Source organism: Chlamydotis macqueenii, chromosome Z (assembly GCF_036417535.1).
Source record: "Chlamydotis macqueenii isolate bChlMac1 chromosome Z, bChlMac1.mat, whole genome shotgun sequence".
In the NCBI taxonomy this organism is placed as follows: domain Eukaryota; kingdom Metazoa; phylum Chordata; class Aves; order Otidiformes; family Otididae; genus Chlamydotis; species Chlamydotis macqueenii.
In genome coordinates, this window is record NC_141593.1 from 10,002,459 (window position 1) to 10,021,843 (window position 19,385).

The following is a 19,385-nucleotide window of genomic DNA, read 5'->3' on the forward strand; positions in this document are numbered from 1 at the left end:
CTGGAGGAAGGCGGTGGTTCCATGGCTGTATTCCCAGCTGCTTTTTTAACTGGGTGCTCGTATTATTTCTCCTAGGTTTTCCGTTTCCACCAATATCCAGCAGCTGGTGCTAGTGGATAAAAACAGGATAGACGTTGACACAGGGTTTAGGTTTCCTTTGAAAAGGAGGGCTTGTCTTACTTCTGCTACTGACTGAAATTCCCACCTCTCCAAGAAACACCTATTTCTTTAAAGAAAAGCAAAACCTGATTCCTTTAAAGCTGTGAGCTGGAGGTGTTTTGTACCAGCCACATAGCCCTATTGCATGGCAATAGGAGGCAAATCTTATTTTATGCTTTTGTAACTTTCAATACATCACTACTGCAGAAAGGAGACTACCAAAACTCAGGGAGTCACCAAGCAAAAAAGAGAAGTTTTCTGTTTGGCAACACCCATACAAGATTTGCCGAGGGCCAAGCAGAATATTTTGCTCTGAAAGGCTCATGTTTCTGGTCTGCCGGCATGCTCCCACGATGCTGATGCAGGCACCTGCCAGGACATGTGTGGGACACGGGTTGACCTCTGGAATAACAGAGGGAACACGGTGGGGATGACAAGCAGGGTCTGTAACGCTGACCTCGGCCAGAGTGCAGGGCGGTGCATGCGTGCAAGCAGCGCTGATGCACACACAGCCTGCACCCTGATCCCTGCAGCGTGCAAGGGAAATAAGTTTCATGGCGAGGAGGAGAGTGTCAGAAAGACAAGGCTCCTCCTGTTCCTCTGCTTGATGGAAACAAGGTGAACCTCCTTGGCCAAAGGACTAATTCCAGGCATTTTTGTCATTGCTGCCCTTTAACCCAATGCATGAGGCCCAGGCTAGGCTTCCTTCCTCTCGCCAGCTCAGAGCTGACCGCTGTGGGACTCACACGAGAACACAGAAAGCAACGAAAAACAGCAGCCTGGCGGCAGTGTGGGCTGAGACCGTAGAGAAACCATCCGCAAAACCGCCCGCAGACACATCCCCAGCGCAGTTCAGGGACCAGCTCTGGGCTCTGTGATATCCCAGGTTCTGCCACAAGCTTTCTGCACAGAAGGGCTGCGCTGGCTGGTGCAGGCAGTGCCTGGCAGCAGGAGCGTGTGTTTGGCTGTGTTTCATGAGGAGCCCGCTGTTCTTGCCTGGCTCCCTGCGCGCTCTCCCACAGCTATCTCCCTTCCTGACATTTGGCCAAGCAAGACAGACTGCTGCAGAGCTCAGTGCTGACCCCATCATTCCTGGCCAAACACTGGCTCTGGTGGCCGCTCCCTGCCACCATGTTTTATTTCGGATGACTCATACGATATCAATTATTGCTGGGCCAGGGACTCCAGGTGACATCCCTGGCATTGCACAAGCCGGCCTTGAACGACAAAAAAAATTGAAAGGAAAGTGAGGATGAGGTCCTAGATCTTCCTGCCACCGGCTCCTGGGAAAAAAAGGTCCAGCGGTTCCCTGAGAATGCTCGATGGGTGGCTGCCCGGTAGAGTTGCTACCGGATCCTGTTAGAAGCATTCTGCTGCCACCCCTTGGCTATCTCTCCTCGCTGGGCAGAGACACAAAGTTCAATTTTGTATCTCATTCGTCTGCACAAGCACCCTTCACTTCCTGAGTGGGTTACAAGCGCAGTGCTGCTTGCACCCACCGCCCCGCTGGGCTCCCACGCCCCCAAACCCCACCCTGGGCTCCAAGCTGAGGGTCTGCTAGAGTGCCTCCCGTAGACTCAGGGATTCCAACTAAACTCAGCAGGCAGGACCTTCTCCGTGGCCACCGGCAACAGGGCTGTTGCACCACCCTGCCTCTGCTCCGCTTCCTGCGATTGTGCAGCTCCTCATTACGAAAGCAGCAGTGGGGGCAGACACCAGCTCCTCACGCTTCCTACTGGGGAAGCTACTCACTTCCGCAGGGCCTTGGGTGCATGCAGGTCACACGTGGGTGCTGGGCATTCACAACATCCACTTGACTCTGAAAGCGCTTCAAAAGTGTTTTCACACCCTCAAAGTGGGGTGAGAGCAGAGCAGCTGCTCAGCAAACTTGCAGTGTTGCCTCAACAGGCCCCTCTGCACGGCCGCAGCCACAGGAAGGGAAGGCAGCGTGCGTTTCCCTTCATTAGGCTGCAAGAGTGATCACCCCCCAACCTCCCTTGGGTTCCTCCCACAACGCTCTCAGCCCCTGGCATAGCCCCTTAGCCCCCACCCAGCAGCCCAGCCCCTCACCAAAACGACCACAGAGGACACAGTCACACCATTAGTACACATTTACACATTATTAGTAAGGAAATTATTATCTGGGGGGGGGCTCGCACTAGATGGCCTTTAAAGGTCTCTTCCAACCCAAACTATTCTATGATTCTATAAAGTGCTCTGAAGTAGGACAAGGAGAGATGCTCAACAGGTACTACTAAGCTGTCCAGGAAGGACACCGCGCACCAGCTCAAACTGTTTCTGCTCAGCCCTGGGGAGAAATCAGAGACAGCTGACTGTGTCACTGGCCAGCGCAGCAAAGCTTGGGCACACGAGGACACAGCCTTGAAACAGTCCTGTGGCCAGGAAGCCTTCAGAATAGCAAGCAGCTCTGCTTGCTCTCTGCTCCACGCCCCCTCAGCAGTCCACTTCAAGGCATCCTTTCTCCCGGAGGCCCAGAATCCCCACTCCCAGGGCTGTGGGATAAGAAAAGCTCAACCCCTGTGGAAGGAAAACAGTACACACAGCTTGGGAAGGACTCCACATTACCTTCTCAAGCCAGGCCAGGAGCTGTGCCCATGGCTCAAAAGCTAGCAGGAACAGGTGACAGACAGGGTCTGTTGCAATGGCAGGACCACTCCCTGTGAGGGCACTGAAGGTCAGGTCGCTATCTCACACCTAGAAATCAGGCAACACTGTAGAATTAGAGGGAAGGGACAAGGGACAGATGCTTGCGGACACCAGACACAGTAAGAAGTGCAGGACCCAGCCTGTTCACCTCCACCTGGGCAAGGAAGAAGCATGGCAGCGGCCTCCATCACCAACTGTATCCAGTCAGACCAAGTACGGGCACTTCAGGCGCAACCGCCTTCACCCTCCATACCACAGCCCATCCCCGCAAGCCACAGGATGCACCCCAGGCTGCAGGCTGTGTCAGCAGCCATAGCAAAATTCCCAGAGTTTCATACCCCATCTCAGATAAAAGCCCTGCTATAGATTTACCAAGTGTCAGAATATGTCAACCCTAAAACGATCCCTCCCTAGTAAACCCCCTCATCTGCCAGCAATCGGGAGAGTATTCAGAAGAATCTGCTTTGCTAGATTATCTGTTAATGCAGCTCTGTTTGTCGCTGCCTGGCAGGGTGCCTGGCATCACCCCAAAAGGCAGGAGAGGCAGCGGTGGTCACATCTCATCGGCACGATGCTGCTGGATGACAACTCTGACGGCACGTTCCACCCACTCCTGCCTCTTGGCTTTCCACACCACTGCTTCCTGCAAAGAGTCACTCTGGGAGCGCTGCTCCTGAGGCTGGGGAGGGCCCAGCTCGGAGGCCACTGCCGACACAGGGTCAGAGGACGAGTTGCTGTTGAAAGAAGATCTGAGATCGGGGTTGGGTGTTCTCTGCCCCTCTTCCCATGATAGATTCAGGCTGCCCAACAGTGAGGGGTCCTCAGGCTCTGGGCTGAACCCCTCCAGCGCAGTGTTCTCCTGCACATAAGGTGCTACCTGGTTCAGGACCTCGCGGATCTGCCGTGACAGCACTGCAAGAGACGTGGAGCCAGCCTTGTCATTCCCAGCCCTCTGGCCATCCTGCTTTGAGCACAGACCACCAGAGCCCATGAGAGGGAACAAACTGTTCAACTAGGGCTGCCTCCTCCCCGGGAAGGCGGGGAGGGGATGCTGCACAGCTGCGAGGCACAAGCACAGCTTGTGCTCCAAAAAGGACTGGATCCCTCCAGTTCTTGTACCGCCCCTGGCCCTGCCCCAAGGCAGGCCTCTGCAACAGTGCTGAGGAAGAGTCCAGAGCTGGGGCGAGACAGCAAAGCCAAACCTAGTGGTGACCCGAGGCAAGGGGCTGCTGGGTTGGAGGTGCCCCAGAGTTCAGGCTGTCTCTGAGGAAGGTGCTCTGCCCCCGAGGGCAGCACTTCACTCGGAGCCATGCCTCAGCCCCCAAGCACTCACCTCTGAGCTCCAGCTGCGGCTCTCTGCTCCCAAACGAGCAGAAGCTTGGGGAGAGAATGAGGCAGAAGGACAGAACCACGACCTGGAAACAGAAACAAGATCAGCACACACCTCAGCAAAGGACATAGATAGCATCACCAGCCACAACAAATGCCTCGCTCCCAGACTTACAAGGGCAGCAGAGACCCCTTCACGGACACTGCGACTGAAACCACTCACCATGGTGCAGGTTTTTGCTGTGGTAGTTTTGGTTGTGGATCGTCTCACTATGGCTTGCAGTTTCCGCAGCTGCTTCAGCAGTGACCTGCAGGACAGCAAGCAATGCTGATTTGCTGTGTCGGCTGAACAAAGATCTGTACGTTCCCCTCCTCCTCCTTTGCAGGCAGGGACAGACCACAATCCCAAGAAGAGGAACAGCCTTCCCCACCACATCTCCTGCCACATCCAACAACAAGAACTCACATGTTCTGCTTCTGCAACAGCTGCACCTTCTTCTCCAGCTGGTGGTTCTGAGTTGTGCAGACTGCCACCCTTCCCGGGAAAGATGAACAGCATAGGAGAAAAACAGAGAGGTTTTGTTAGTTCACCAGCCTCTCTCATCAGGTAATCAGCCACCAATTCTGGGTGGCTGGGACAGATAAAAATGCACCAGGGATCTCATCAGGTTTGGGGAAGGATGAGCCCTGCCCAGTCCCACAGAGAAGCACCAGACTAATCCATAGGGATGCTCGCTCCTAAAGGCACACCAGCCCTGCAGACCCACAATGTCAGGCTGTATTGCAAACTAGCCTGACCTGGAGAATGCATTGGACCTGGCAGGTTAGCACCTGGCTTGAACAGAGCAAGCTCTGGGCCATCTCCAAGCATAAGAGAGCAGGGCAAGCTATGCCTTGAGCTCCTGAGTCCTCTGAGGAGAGCTGTTGCCCCACAGGGTCGACCTCACTTTCTGCCCAGGGTGGCAAGATCCCAGCAGCAGCACCGCACAGCTGCTTGAGACTGGTACCCCCAGCTCCCGATCCCCGGCAATGCAGTTAGCACAACTAATGCCATAGGAGGCGAGCAGCTTTTCTCTGGGACCGAGCAGGGTCACGCATTCGTTCCCTTCCCCTCATTATCAGGCCCTGAAGGTCCTGTGCACCAAGTAGACAAACCAAACAGATTTCTTCTTCCCCTCCCTACCAGTCTCAAGGTCCCTGGGCGCCAGGCCGGTTACTCCCTTCCTTACCAGCCTTGAACGTCCCAGGCACACGGCCAGCCCGGTGTTGCTGACGACCCTGTCACAGAGCAGGGAAGCTTAACAGCACACAGAGCACTGTCCATAGAATCAAGCAGTTACAAGTCCTAAGGGGGAACTTGGACCTGAGCTGCTGCTGGACAGCGAGACCCGGGACCCCCCGTCCCAGGCAGGGACCTCCACCATCGTCCTCCCGTGACTGAGGGAGTGACTTGTATTCATAGAATTGTTTATGTTGGAAAAGGCCTTTAAGATCATCAAGTCCAACCATTAACATAACAGTACCAAAATATATTCCATTATATAATTTTTAAGTCTAGATTATCATTGTTATATTGACATAGCAAATAATGTATTAAGATCTGACCCAATCTGCAGAGGGTCTAGGTGATTAGAAATCGTAAGTTAAGTTGTATTAGGTTATAGCTGATTAGAAATCTTAATTGAAGTTCTATTAGGATCTAGGGGATTAAGAATTATTATAAATTATGTTTTACCATAAATTCTATATTACACTGTTTATAGATAATACTACGCTGATTCTTCTTGAAGAAATTCTGTGCTGTTCAAATCATAAATTCTGTGCTATACTAATAAGAGTACATTAAGAACATTAAGCTTTAACTGAAACTGCGATTTAGTGCTGTCATCATTCTGCCAAGGACCCCTAAAAGAACCTGTCTGTCCCCTCAGTATCAGGTGACACTGCTGTGTGCCCATACCTGTTTTCCAGGTCATCCACATAGATCTTCCTCCTGCGACGACTATCCTGGGCTGACTGCTTGTTCCGGATCTTCCGACGCACTTTCTTCAGAACCTGCTCTTCAGCCTGCAAGGGTCTTTTCTCGTTAGCAGCATGCCAGGGCTTTGGCAATGCAGCCCTCACAAACCCTGCACACATCTCAACACTCAGCCCGTGTGCTTTTGTCCTCTGTCCCTCCCACACCAGTGAATGAACTGCAGCAGCTGAAAGGCAAACTGGCCTGCTGATGCAGCCAGCAACTTCCCCAGTGTAGCAAAAGTGAGGCAGACCTAAGGGGAGATGAAAGGCACACAGCCCACAAGCCACTAGGCAAGTGGGAAAAAGTAGGCTGGAGGCACTTCTGGTATAACTGCCTCCCTGCAGGCAGTTGTGAGTGGGGAGACCAACAGCAGCCAGGTCTCATTGCTCTTTGCATCTACATGATTAGCCAAGTGAGGTTGCCGTGCACATGGACACTCCCCAGGCCCTGAAAGGAAGAGGAGAACACCAAGCCCTGCTGCACGTTGCCCTGAACACAGCACCTGCGCACCACCACTCTCATCAAGGCATCATCCTGTATTTTCACATCCCTACTCTGGCTGAAGCATTCAAGTGGTCCAAGTCTGTTTGGGAGTGACAGGCTGTAGCGAGGACTCACTCTGGTCAGTGGTAGACAGGTTGGTAAAGAAACACCTTCTTTCTCCAGGAGCTGCCTCTCCTCCTCTGTCAGGACCAGCTTTGGGAAGCTGGACTAGAAAACAGCAAAAACACACCCACTGAGAATGCAAAAGGGGTCCATCCCAGGGCAGAGAGGGCATGCAGAAAGTACACAGAACCAGGATCAGCCCTCCCAAAACAGCATCACGCTTTCCTCCGAGATATGCCCCAGAGGAGCCAAGTCAGGAGCGAAGGGGAGTGTCCTGGTTTTACTTAGTGAGGGGGGCTACAGTGGCAGCTTCTGTAAGAAGCTGCTGGAAGTTGTTTCCCCTTTGTCCAGAGGACTCGTCCGGGCCTAGGGCAGACCCGCTGCTGGCCAAGGCTGAGTCAATTGGTGACAGAATGTTCCCTGATAACGCCTCTGTGATAACGTATTTAAGAAGGGGAAAACAGAAAAAAAAAAGAAAAAAAAAAAAAAGAAGAATATGTGAAGAAGCTGAGTCAGGGCAGAGAGGGGGAGGTGTAAGCCTTGTGGGCCTTGCAGCCCTCACCCTCTGGCCTCCCGCCGGGCGGCCGACTGAGCCTAACTAGGCCCGGCGGTTGTGAAGAATTTCTGGTGAGAGGAACGGCTGCAGACGCCAAGGTCAGTGCAGAAGGAGGGACAGCAGTAACGCTGCTCCCGGCAGAGATTCCCCTGCAGCCCGTGGTGCAGCCCATGGTGAGGCCGGCTGTGCCCCTGCAGCCCATGGAGGCCCACGGAGGAGCAGAGATCCCCCTGCAGCCCGGGGAGGACCCCACGCCGGGGCAGGCGGGTGCCTGAAGGAGGCTGTGGCCCGTGGAGGGCCCGCTGGGGCAGCCGTTCTGGAGGGACTGCACCCCATGGAAAAACGATCCATGCCAGAGCAGTTCAGGAAGGACTGTAGCCCACGGGAGGGACCCCATGCTGGAGCAGGGGAGGAATGTGAGGAGTTCTTCCCCCGAGGAGGAAGGAGCAGCGGAAAGCAACGTGTGATGAATTGACCAGAACCCCCATTCCCTATTCCCACCCTGTGCCACGCCAGGGACGAAGGAGGTAGAGGTAATTGAACATAAGGTTAAGCCTGGGAAGAGGGAGGGGTAGGTTATCTTGTTCTCTTTCTCATTATCCTGCTTTGGTTTTAATAATAAGCAAATAGTTTTCCCCAAGTCGAGTCTGTTTCGCCCATAATGGTAACTTTAAGGATCTCTCCCTGTCCTTATCTCAAACCTCGAGCCTTTTTCTTATATTATCTCTCCCTGTTCCCTCAGAGGATGGGTGGAATGAGAGAGAGACTGCGTAGTCTGGTCCCAAGCAGGGCTAAAGTACGACAGGGAGGTACAGCCAGAAGCAAAGGCTGGAGTTCACATGCATGACAGTCAGTACCTGCATGATGGCTTCAGGCACAAACTGGGGTTCAGCATCCACAGCAACAGCAATGGGGAAAGTGGAGCTCTCTTCCAGTGCCTTGCTTGTGCCTTCCATACCTGTCCACATCCCTGGGAAAGGAGAGGAGAGTCAAACACTGGGCCTCAGTGAGGCAGCACCTGACCAGCCAGCTTTGAGTAGCATAAAATCACAATTTTACAGCAGCAGAAAGCCACTAAATTTGTCGCTCTCCATCACTGCCTGGCACCCACCCGAAAAAAAAGCTGCAATGTGGGACTGCTCCTCTCCTGTAGCCAGGACAGAAAGAGCCCACACACATCACTTACCAAGGTCAATGGAAACATCTCCTCCTGTCATTTCAGACCTCATGCTTCCCAGCCCGGGCCAATCCCAATTGAGGGAATAGTTGTGATCAACCTGCACAACACCTGAGCTCTGAGGGCTGCCAACAGATTCACTGCTGGAGCTATGGGACACATGCTGATCCTCAAAAATGCCACTGTCACTACCAGCAGGCGAATAACCCTGCAGCAAGCCTGGTTCGTCTTCAAAGGGGCTCAGCAGGGAGCTGATGAAGTCATCCATCTCCTTGCCCAGGAGCTGCAGAGAAATAGCTTTTACTCAGCAGTGAGTCAAACCTCCTGAACCACAACCCAGCAGCGATTCCTCCCAAAGAACTCACCTCAGACTCTGGCAGGCCCCAGTCTTCCAGCAGATCATTCTCCTCCCCTGGGATTTCAGTGCAGGGAGCATCATCCTTCAGGAGGAAGTCCAGCAGGTCCTCATCTACCAGGGCAGCCAGTTCCTCTGGGCACGACATCTGAGCAAGACACCCAAAGTGACCGCAGTCACCAGGGCAGACACCAGCACTCCTTCAAGATGTCCCACAGCCCATAGGGAAAAAGTCTCCCTGTGCAATGGCTACAGCTGCCAGGTCCCTGCAGCCACAACCAGCCCACAAGCACTTCCCCGACAAGGCTGTTATACCAGTACCAATGGCCCCACCACACCATTTTCCCCACCAGACTACTGGGACGCAGTCACAGGAGCCATGCCAGAACACAAAAGCTGCAGGAAGGAGAGGGAAGGCAGAAGGGTCCCTGACTTTTTGACGTGAAAGCATGCAAGATCCTACCGTCGCACTGAAGCCCAAAGATGCCGTACCCCCAGTGTGCAGCCGGTGGGGGAGGCCTCCTGTCACAGGCAAATTATTAAGAGAAATCATTGTCATGGGGTTAACTAAAAGTGTTTTATTAATGATTAGATGATGATCAAATGATAATTAATTTATGATTGAGTTAAAACTAAATGGTAATCAAATGGTGATTAAGTGATAACTGAATACTGATTAAACATAATTTGGTAATTATTTTAATGATGATCTAAAGAAAAATTTAGATAGTGGTCAAACTGCTACTCACTACACTTCTAATAATTAAGCTATAGCTGGATACACACGTATATAAACATCACTAGCATACAATATAATTTTAGGCCAAATGTTAAGTGCCGCTTACCTCGCAGCAGCTGTCAGATGCCGGGCACAGTGTCTCTCAGCCTCGAGGAGTAACCTTGAGAGGCGTCTCTGCTGAAGGGAGGATCGCTGCCGGGCAGCCCGCTGCCATGCAGGAGAGCGCAGTGGGCTCAGGGAGGGCTACAGGCATTTATAGCGTAAAGTGATGGCCTCGCAGTCAAACCCACCCCTTGGTGTTTGTGCAGGCGTGCAGCTGTGGCTGTTTTAGTTTTGCCTAGTCCCAGCTGGGGCCGGTGCTGTTATCTCCTGATAAGATGTGGCCTAGACTCCTTAGTCCCTGAGAAGATGCGGCCTCGCATTGTTCTCACGGTTTCCACAACAAGGCTGGTATCAGTCAGGCCTGCTCGTCGGTGATGCCTGAACCAAAGTATTGCTCACTCAGAGCGGGGGCACCCGTCACACTTCCCTGTGAGCACTGTTAAGCTGACAGGTGTCGCAGTCAAAAAAATACCCACCAAAACCAAGCAAATCCCCTCAAAAAAACCAACCAAACAAAAAAAAAACCCCACCCCAAAATAGAAGGCCAGGGCAGATGCCAGCCACAGGGCTGCTGCGCTAGCGGCTGGGGGCAGGGAGCTGGTGTGGGGGGCGGCCCTGCCAGCACGGCGAGCAGAGAGCAGAGCAGGGAGAGGAAGGGGAGCTGGGCAGAGCCCGGGCAACGCCAGGGCCCGCTGCTTCCGCCGACAGCGAGGATTTTCGGTCTAAGAAGCGGGCGGCGGGCAGGCAGCAAGGGGAGGAACAGGACAAGAGGGGACAGCAGCAAGGGAGGCGGAGGGAAGTGTGACAGGTGCAGAAACCGCTCCCGCGGCCTGCACACACACCTGCCCGGGGGGAGCCAGGAGGCCTCTCACAGCCCCGGCCTGCGGGGGACGGGCAGCGCGGAACCGGGCCGGGACCGGAGGCAGCAGGTGGCCCCACCGGCGAGCTCTCAGTCCCGGGCCACCCAGCTCTCCCCTGCCCGGCAGCGCTCGGCTCGGCTTGGCTCGGCGTGGCTCGGCCTGGCCCCGGCAAGCGGCGTGCGGTGGTCGCGGACCCCCGCCTGCCCCGCCCCTCACCTCAGCACGGCGCCACCCGGCCCCGCCGCTTCCACGGCACCAGCGGTGACGTCACCCCGCCCCCCAGCAGGCCCCGCGCTCCCCGGCAGGCCCCGCCCCGCCCCTCCCGGGAGCGTACCCGGCGGCGCCCATTGGCCGAAGGGGGCGCGTGGGCGACGGGAGCGCGCGGCTCGGCGGAGGCGTGCGCGCGCGACGGCGGTTGCGGCCGCCGCTGTCGTGGCCGTGGGCGATGAAGGCGGGGTCCGGGCAGGGCAGAGGCCGCGGAGTCACGGCCCCGGGGCGCGGGCGCTGTAGAGCTGTGCCCAGCCCCGGGGCGCAGGGCCGGGCTGCGCGGGTACCGAGCTAACGCGTAGCCCCGGGAATGGGTCCGGGATGTTGGGGTGGGACCGGGCGGAGCGCAGCGCAGCGCAGCCCCGCGGTGCCGAGCCCTTCCGTGCCGCCCGGCGGCGCGGCGAGCCCCAGCGCATGCGCGGCGGGGGGCGGTGGGGCGGGAAGCGGGAGGTGCCGCCCCGCTCCGCTCCGCTCCGCACAGCCTCGGCGGGGCCGCCGCGCTGCTGCTGCCCGCGCACAGGTACGGGGACGGGAGGAGACACCGGGGCCCGGGAACCGGGAAAGGGTGCGGGCCGGGTCACAGGGTCCTGGGGACCTGCCGGAAACGGATGTCCCGGTAGGAGCCCCCTCCCCCCCGCTCCGTTTACCGGCAGGGGCTGGGGGGGGAGCAGCCTTTCCGTTCCTACCGGGGCTTCTCCCTCTGCGCTGACCCAGGGGCTGCCGGGGGTCGCGCCTTGGCCTGGTTTGGGGGCGCGCCTCGTCGCCCCCGGGGCCGGTGGTACCCGAGCACCGACCCCCACTGAAGGCCCTGCGGCAGCGCGGGCAGGTACGGCTGGGCTGGGCCGGGCCTGGCCCCGTTAATCGCAGCCCTGCCCCAAAATAACCGCCACGGCCGCAGGCCTCGGCCCAAAGTCTCTGCTGGCCGGGCCCGGGCCAGCACCGGGGGTCCCCGGGGACCGAGTGGGAGAGGCCTGGCAGCGGCCAGGGTCCCTCCAACCGGGGCTGTGAGCTCTGGGGCTGGCGGCGAAGCTTTCCCCTTCCTGCTTACTCTTGCTGTACGCGGGGGGGAAGCGGGTGGGAAGGGTGTCTCCAGCCTGCGGCGCAGTTTTGGGTGGGGACGCTGGAGGACACGCTCCCCGTGGCCGCCACGCAACCGGGGGGAAATCACCCTGGCAGCTTGCACCTATCGTCCCGGGACAGACAGCTGGTTGTGGCCCCCCGAGATGGGGTGCTGGGGTAGGATGTGTTGTTCTGGGCTGTGTGCTGTGGGGCAGGGCTGACCTCCATTTGGGAGAAGCATGGGTCCCCATCGTGCCCCAGCTGGAGCAGCTATCCAGACAGGGGAAACCCTGCCCCATCCTCTGCCTCTTCCCTGACGAATCCTGCCCGCACCCCTGCAAGCTCCCCAGCCTTTGAATCTGCCGGCAGGATGTCTACATGCTTCTGCCGTGGCTTCATCGCTGGCTGTTAGACCCATATTTGGTAGAAATAATTGTTTACTCCCTTCTTCACTCTCCCTGAGCCTCACTGCTGAGAAGGGGAGGGGACATATTTTTGGGATCTTTTGCTTTGCCAGAGCCCATGGGTTGAATGGTAAAGGGTCCAAAGAGCTCCAAGTGCTAAATGAGCAGGCGATGGTGCATGGGGAGCATGGACCGAGTGCACAGCCTGCTCGCCAAATGGCAAAAATGGAAGTTTAGTGCATCCCAAGTGACACATCCCAGCAGATCCAAGGAAGGGGAGCAGGAAGGCTGGGGAAGAGGGAGCAGGGACCTGTGGGGTGCCCTTATTTTTGGAGCTGAACTTTGCAGACTGCTGGGTGGAGAAATGCCCCCTGAAACCTGTCTGTGCTCTCCTGTCACTTTCACCTTTCTGCCTGGCTGGTGGCACAGTGGCATGCAAGTTTCTTGCCCGGATTGGGGTACCTGGTGGTCTCTGGAGGCTGTGGGAGCACCCGCTGGCCCCCAAGCACTGCTTTTGGTGTCCTGTGCCTGAGGGCTGGCTCGCTAAGGATGCAGAAGAGGCTGTGTACAGAGATTCTGGCCAAGCGCACCGTCATCCTGCTCTTGCTCGCCCCAGCACCTGCCTTGGTGGTGGGCAGCCCAGAGATGCCATTGTTTGTGCACCCCCCCTTGGAAGGCAGGGGATGCCTGGTAGGAATGGACAGGCTTGGGGATGCATGGGACCATTGGCAGTTAATGGGCAGAGCTGCTTCACCGCGGTGTGGGTGAGCTTGAAGACAAGCTGTGGCTGTGAACTCCCCCAGCCCTGCTGCCCATCTGCATCCCATTTCCCACACGGAGCAGCGCTGTCCTCCCTCTGGGGCCGAGGGGATGCTCCTGCCCCAGCTGCGGGTAACAGCTGGGTATTGGCAGGGGTGCCATGGGGCTGGGGCTGCCCTCGCTGGCTGCTCATGCTCCCTGGGAGCAAGTTCAGCCCCAGCTGGAAGAAACCATTTTACCCTCCGATGTGGATATGCAGCTGGGAAAGAGGAACTGAGCTGAGTCGGCTCAGCAGTGTGCAGCACCGTCACTGACCAGGGCTACCGCCTCAGCTGTCCCATCGGCGCCGGGCTGAGCTGCCCACATACCCCGTGCTTGCCCTGGCTGTATATACTGGTCCCATACTGCAGAACCCGGTCAGAGCCTGATCCACCTTCTTGCCAGGTTAATTTTTGACCCCGTTCATTGTGCTGTTGTGCAGACACCGATGTACCAGCAAAGCCACTGCTGTCACGCGTCACGGTGGCCTCATACCTGCCTGGCTGTGCCTGCAGAAAACCCCAGCAGTGGGGGCAGTTTGCGGCTGATAAAGCTTCCTGCAGCCAGCTGCCAGCCTGGGGGTGGTCCGAAGTGGGTTTTCCCAAGTGAAATGTGGCGTTGCTGCAAGAAAAAAAAAACAAACCCAAACCTCATCCGGAGTCTCCCTTAGAAAGGGCATGTTAAAAATGGCTAAATTGTTGCATTTGAAGATTTGCAGCTTGTTCTGGAAACTTGCTGTGAGTGCGCCAGCAGGCTGCTATTGAATTTTAGTTGGGTTGTTTTTTTGGTTTTTGTTTTTTTTTTTTTAAGATATAAAACCTCCTCTGTAGCCGTTCTTGCAGCACTAAACTCAGCCGATACAAATATAGCGGTTACGTCACGTGACGGAAAACTTGCTCTCAGTGGTCCCAGCAATGACGCCGTCGTTCCTCGGGCCGTCACTGCCCCTGCCTTTCAGCAGAGCCCACAGACCTCCGCCACCACCGTGGTTTTGCTCACCTAGTGTGGGGTGAGATGGAGGAAGCTGGGATGGCTCCCGGGATAGTGGGACCCCGTCACAAACCCTCCTCCCCTCGTTTTGAGATTGGCTGAGGAGCATGGTCGTGGCTCTGAAGGGTTGCGCGCAGCTTGCTGTAAAATGCAGAAGTGTGTTAATCTGGCTGACGGCTGGCCAGCTTGCTGCTCTGGTGCCTTATCTGCCTTTGCATACTGACAACCGATTGAGAACGGGTTTGCTTGCTCTGGAGGCGAGCCAGTGCAGAAATTTGGTGTGTGTTCATCAAGACTTGGTTTGTTTGTGTTTTTTTTTTTTCATTTCCAGAGGGACAGCTTGAATTTCACCGTCCTTTTCCTTTATTTTTCTGGGTTGCAGTGCCAGGCTCCCACGCTGTCTCTTCTGTTATGTCTAGTTCAGCTTTTCCTTCCCCACGTGGTACCTGGAGCGGAGAGGTCCGGAGGGGCTGTGCCCTGCACTGGTGCCCTTGCAGGAGGCAGCTGATTTGCAAACCCTGTGTGATTAATTGCCACATTTGCTGACAAATCCCTCCAGGGTTTGAGGACGTGTACTTGCGCAGCAGAGCGTGTTTCTGCTTTAGACATTGATGTCAGCTGAGTTCAGTTGCTGGACCCTGAACTGTTTCCGTAGAATATGGGAATTAGATTGAACTATCTTCTTTTCCTTTGAGGGCTTCCTTGATGTCGTGAGCACCTTCCCCGCCAAGCTCTGTTGTTTTTGTAAGAGCTCAGGAGTGGGAATGCTTGAGCAGTCATTCTCCTGTAGAGTCTTGGAAAGCACGGTGTGAAGGGTGTGCTAAGAGTTTCCTCCAGTGCAGTGTTTGATTTTGGATGGCTTTAGGAGGGCAAGAGGAGGCTGCAGAAATGGCTGGGCATGGCCTGGCTCCTCTCGGTTCCGCTCTGCCATCCGGTGTCCTCCCCTCCCCTTCCTCCATGGTCTGACCTTGTCCTGGCAGTGGCATGTTCTCCCTTTCCTGCAGAGGGACGGAAAGCAGCTTTATGCTCAACTCCAGAGTATTTTTAGATATAAAGAAGATGGCCTGGTGACCGCAGCAGCCCGCCCTATGAAATATTCGAAAAGCTCTTTCTACAGCAGGGTGTTCCTCATCCCTTCGGCTCTGCAGCTTTGCTGGTGCTTCCGGGTGGACAGCAATGGCACAGGCGAGTGCCTCCGCTGCCTCCTTCCTGCTGCTGCCGGGCTTCCTCGCTTCGGACCTGAAATGCATTTCATTCCTCGTCAGCAGGAGCCAGTGGGGGCTGTGGGCCTCCACAGAAACATTGCCGAACAGCTCAGGAATGTGGAGCTGGAGCCACTCCATGTGCTGGCGGAGGCGGCACACTCCTCCATCCCTACCTCCCTCCCCACACCACCAGCATGGCTTTATAGCTCTGCAGGAGCAGGACCCCTGCCCTCTGACTGGCTCCTGGCCAAAATCAGATGTAGGAGCTTTTTATCTCTCACAGATCCAGCCCCTAGCCCGCTCGGGTCCGTGGTTGGGAGCAGCCCGCACCGGTGTCCCCCATTCGGCAGGGGGTCAGAGCTGGCAGGACCGGGCAGGGATGCGCAGGCTCGCTGTGTCCCGCTGCAGTGCATGGCAGGCGAGGAAGGCTGCCAGCAAGCCTTGCACAGGAACCTCCGCAGGAACCTCCCTTGGCCAGGCTGAGGATGCACATGGCCAGCAAGCTTTCCCTGACAGCCATAATAGGAGGCCTGGTAGGAGAAAATCAATCTAAAAGAGAAAAAGCAGATATAGTGCATCACGCTGGTGCTCTTCCATTCTCCCAACAGCTGGGATTTAAGGACAAGGCAGCCTGGGTTGGGGCAGAGGAGAGGACTCCTTCCCCACGAGCAGGCTCTTGCGACAAGGAGAAGGGATGTCACTGCTGGAGAGTGTTGGGTTGGGGCCAGCGGAGAACCGAGAATGCTGAGAAGGGCAGGGAGAAGGACCCAGCCCAGGGACCCCGAGGGGTGCAGCAACCTGAGAAAGCGCTGAAAGCTGCTGCACAGTGGGTAAACCCAAATGAACGGGCTCTAGAAGCTGTAGCAGGCAAGTGAGTGGCTTATTTACAACCTCCTTTTATTTTTGTCGTTTATTTACGGTTTTGCTCTGCTGTAAGAAATATTGTGGTTCTAATTAGGTGTTGTTAAACATGATGTTTTGGAGCTGTGCTGAGGGGTCCTTGCTCTGAAGCTGACCTACGCAATCCTTCAAGCTTGAAGCTGATCCTTCAAGCTGGACCCAGCTTGGGGTCTATTTCAGATGGAGTGGTGTGGCTCTTGTGTGCCCTTACAGTGAGACCTGCAGCGACTGGTTCCTTGCTGCTGTGCACATCATCCTGTGCTGGGGCTCCCCAGCCCTGCGTTTATGCGGCAGCTGCTGCCGTAGACCTCGATCTCTGAGCGCTCCCTTGGTGTGAGTGGTCCTTTCCCGGGGTAATTATTTTTAACAGGCAGGTTCAGTGCCTGGTGCCTTTATCTCGCCTCCCCGGGTGGCTCTGGGCTTTTCCGTCCCTCTGGGCCTCTGTGCTCAGGCTGCTGGCTCAGCGCTGTCCGCTGGCGACATGGGGGGCCCTGATAGCCAGGGTAGGGCCCTGCCAGCTCTGGGTCATAGCTTGGTTTTCCTCTTGTGGCTTCTGTGTCACAGGAGGTTTAATTATAACCCCTTATGTCGCACTCTCCCAGCTTATCTCGCGTGCTCCCATGTGCTTGCTTCCTCCTTGCTGGCAGCATCTCAACTGGGTGCCAGCTACCGTTGCTCCCACGAGCAAGCAGGCTTTGGGACCTTGAGACGAGGAGACAAGGGTTCCAACACTGGCCAGAGACCCCAGGGTCAGCATAGGGCTGGGAAGTGGGACCTCTTTGTGGGCTTGCCAGTATGGGGTGCGGCCCTTGCTTGCTGCTAGAAGCCATGTCCTGGCTTTTGGGGAGCTGAGGTGCTGCTGGAGGGGAGGAGGAGGAAGGACTCTGCGCACTGGAGGGGCCGGCAGTCGGAGCTAACCCATCTGTCTCTTCCAGCAGGTGACGCAGGAGTGGGGACAGCCCAGCCGCCACCATGGTTGCCCTCTCGCTGAAGATCAGCATCGGCAATGTGGTGAAGACGATGCAGTTTGAGCCTTCCACCATGGTGTATGATGCCTGCCGGATGATCCGTGAGCGGGTGCCCGAGGCCCAGATGGGACAGCGTAAGTCCATAGTGGGGCTGGCTGCCATACCAGGGCCACCCTGGCTTAGCTCCTGGCATGGCACTGGTCTCCCTTTCCTCTCCTGTCTCTGTGCCTGTCTGGGCTTTTCCAGAGCCGCAGGAGGGTGGGGAGAGCAAGGTTCAAGTCCTCATGCCTTGGAGGAGGGGCTGAGCTCCTCAGGCTCCCTCCTCAACATCCAAGAAGAAATTTGGGGGGTTTGGGAGGTAGGAAACCACATTTGGAAGGGAAATACTCGGCGAGCAATTTGAGCCTGCTGCCCTTTCTGTCTTTGTTCCTCTGTCCTACTTGCATCCGTCACCACTAGCCAGGACTACGTGGGTTTGAACAGCTCATTTTTACCTTTTTCAGGGGATGTATAGTCCTCCATCGGGTCTGTTCCCCACCAGAAGCTCTCTGTCAGACCCGTACTGGTGCTCCATTACCTTGCTAAGCCTTCTCAGCTTTAATATTTTCCTGTTGCTGCCAGGCTCAGAATTAAGCTTATGGCTCACAAGCTCATGATGTGACTCACACCCACGGGGTCGTGGCCTGTCCTTGTCGTGGATGGGGGAGGGCTGGAGCTCTGGGACATTGTCTTGGGGGCTCTCCTGGGCTCCTGCCTCCCTCAAAAGTGCCTGTGCCACCAGGGAGAGGCAGCAAACAGGAGGTCAGGAGTCGTGGGAAGAGGAGGGGGAGCAAAGCAACATCTGGGAGCAGCAAATTCCTTGATGAGGAAAGGAAATGCCTTCTCGCGCCATGCCCGGCTGGCCAGTAGTCCGACAGACCACAGCTTTCAGTTTCAGAGGGGGACTGGATGTTTGTGTGGATGCAGGGCTGTATCTGTGTTGAAGGGAGCATTGCGTTTCCTGCTCCTGGGTGTGAGCCAGCCTGCCTATAAAAAAAAAAAAAAAGGCAATGGGAAAGCCTTAAAGGGAACTGCTTATTCCTGAGTTCCTTTTCAGTTGCTCATAGCTTTTCTTTTCCTATCAGTTCCTTGCAGCTTTTGTTTCTCTTTGCTCTCCTTACCCAATGATACTCATGGGTCCCTTTTTGAGCTGCCCTGGTTTTTTGTCAGCTTTAGGCTGGGGGAGCTTTGGCGTAGCTTTCTAGCTCTGCTCTTGCTCTGTCTCCGGAAGCGCCTCTCCCTGCCCAAGTTATGGATCTGGGGCAAGGTGCTCGGTTTTCAGTGCTTTAGAGTTACCCTCTTGGAATTTGCTTTGAAAATAGGTGGTGAGTTTTTTTTTTAATTTAAAAATAAAAGGACAACCTTCTGTGATTTTTCTGCTCCCTGTTTCGTAGGATCCTAACAGCAGTGTTAGCCAGGCAGGAGCAGGGCGGCTCAGGAATTTGTCCCTCCCTGCAGAGAGCTGCCAACAAGATGACTTGTTATAAACTTAGCAGCCAGCCAAGACAGCCTGCGGCGTGGGGTTGTTGGAAAGGCGGAGAAGGAACTCTCCCAGGGCAAAGCCAGGCGTGGTCCTGGCCTCTTGCAGCATGAAAACAGGGCTGTCTCTGTGGGTCTGAGCTGGGGTGCCACTGCCCAGGCTCCAGCAGTAGCACTTTCAACTGGTAGCTCAGCCCTGAGGGAGATGGATTTGGTCTCCACCTCTGAGACCTTGTTAGCCTTCATCCCATCCTCTTGCAGCCGCCTCCTCCCCAAACGGGGGAGTCCCACATACCAAGGCTCCACCATTTAAGTCGCCTCTCTCTGTATCTTTTCAAACTGCTATGTCCCTCTGGGGAGGTGCAGACCACACCACCACAAAGTACTCAAAGTGTGGATGTGCCTAGATTTTATAGACCACTTCCCAGCACCCTTCCTGGTAATGCTTAGTGTTTTACTACCTTGTTTTGTCTGCTGCTGCACGTTGCACTGAAGATTTCCAGGAGCTGTCAACCGCAACTCCAAGCTTTTCCTTCTGTTGTGACTGTCAGTTCCAGGTTCAACATTGTGTAGGCATGCTCCAGATGATTTTTTCCTTAGATAACTATGGTAAAACATGTACCTCAAAGCTTGCTTGCCAGCTTTTTGCCCACTCATTAGGTTTAGGCTCCAGCATTCAGAGTGCTGCTATGTTTTCACGCGTTAG

General features: G+C 55.8%; 2 protein-coding genes across 6 annotated transcripts in view; one reads left to right on the forward strand and one right to left on the reverse strand.

Moving 5' to 3' along the window:
* Nucleotides 1-2,276: 2,276 nt before the first annotated feature.
* On the reverse strand, nt 2,277-10,808 carry CREB3 (cAMP responsive element binding protein 3). Of its 3 annotated transcripts, none has more exons than XM_086771278.1 (11): nt 9,715-10,808; nt 9,333-9,391; nt 8,880-9,017; nt 8,524-8,797; nt 8,195-8,307; nt 6,794-6,886; nt 6,116-6,222; nt 4,622-4,690; nt 4,379-4,463; nt 4,160-4,241; nt 2,277-3,738 (listed from the first exon to the last, which is right to left on the reverse strand). In XM_086771278.1, the coding sequence occupies exons 3-11, from the start codon at nt 9,015-9,017 to the stop codon at nt 3,380-3,382; spliced, it is 1,320 nt and encodes a 439-aa protein (XP_086627404.1). In that variant the 5' UTR covers nt 9,333-9,391; nt 9,715-10,808; the 3' UTR covers nt 2,277-3,379. The 3 variants fall into 3 exon arrangements, with proteins under 3 accessions (XP_086627404.1, XP_086627403.1, XP_086627405.1); XM_086771279.1 differs by lacking the exon at nt 9,333-9,391 and adding an exon at nt 5,385-5,433 and having other exon boundaries at nt 3,504-3,738; XM_086771277.1 differs by lacking the exon at nt 9,333-9,391.
* A 452-nt stretch (nt 10,809-11,260) lies between these two features.
* The window catches only part of TLN1 (talin 1), a 35,372-nt gene continuing 27,247 nt past the window's right edge, over nt 11,261-19,385 (forward strand). For 2 of the 3 annotated variants that reach the window (XM_086769879.1, XM_086769881.1), the window contains exons 1-2: nt 11,296-11,357; nt 17,129-17,295. In XM_086769879.1, the coding sequence (XP_086626005.1) occupies nt 17,166-17,295 (130 nt within the window). In that variant the 5' untranslated portion in view covers nt 11,296-11,357; nt 17,129-17,165. Of the gene's footprint in view, nt 11,358-17,128; nt 17,296-19,385 lie in introns of all 3 variants that reach the window. The other variant, XM_086769880.1, reaches the window with a different exon arrangement.

Bases quoted from the DNA above. Each gene is read 5' to 3' on its own strand.
- CREB3 (XM_086771277.1), bottom strand. From the start codon at position 9,017: ATGTCGTGCCCAGAGGAACTGGCTGCCCTGGTAGATGAGGACCTGCTG. The intron at 8,798-8,879 runs GTGAGTTCTTTG...ATTTCTCTGCAG, and splicing joins GGGGCCTGCCAGAGTCTGAG to CTCCTGGGCAAGGAGATGGA. The intron at 4,691-6,115 runs GTATGGGCACAC...TTTCCCGGGAAG, and splicing joins GTGGATGACCTGGAAAACAG to GGTGGCAGTCTGCACAACTC.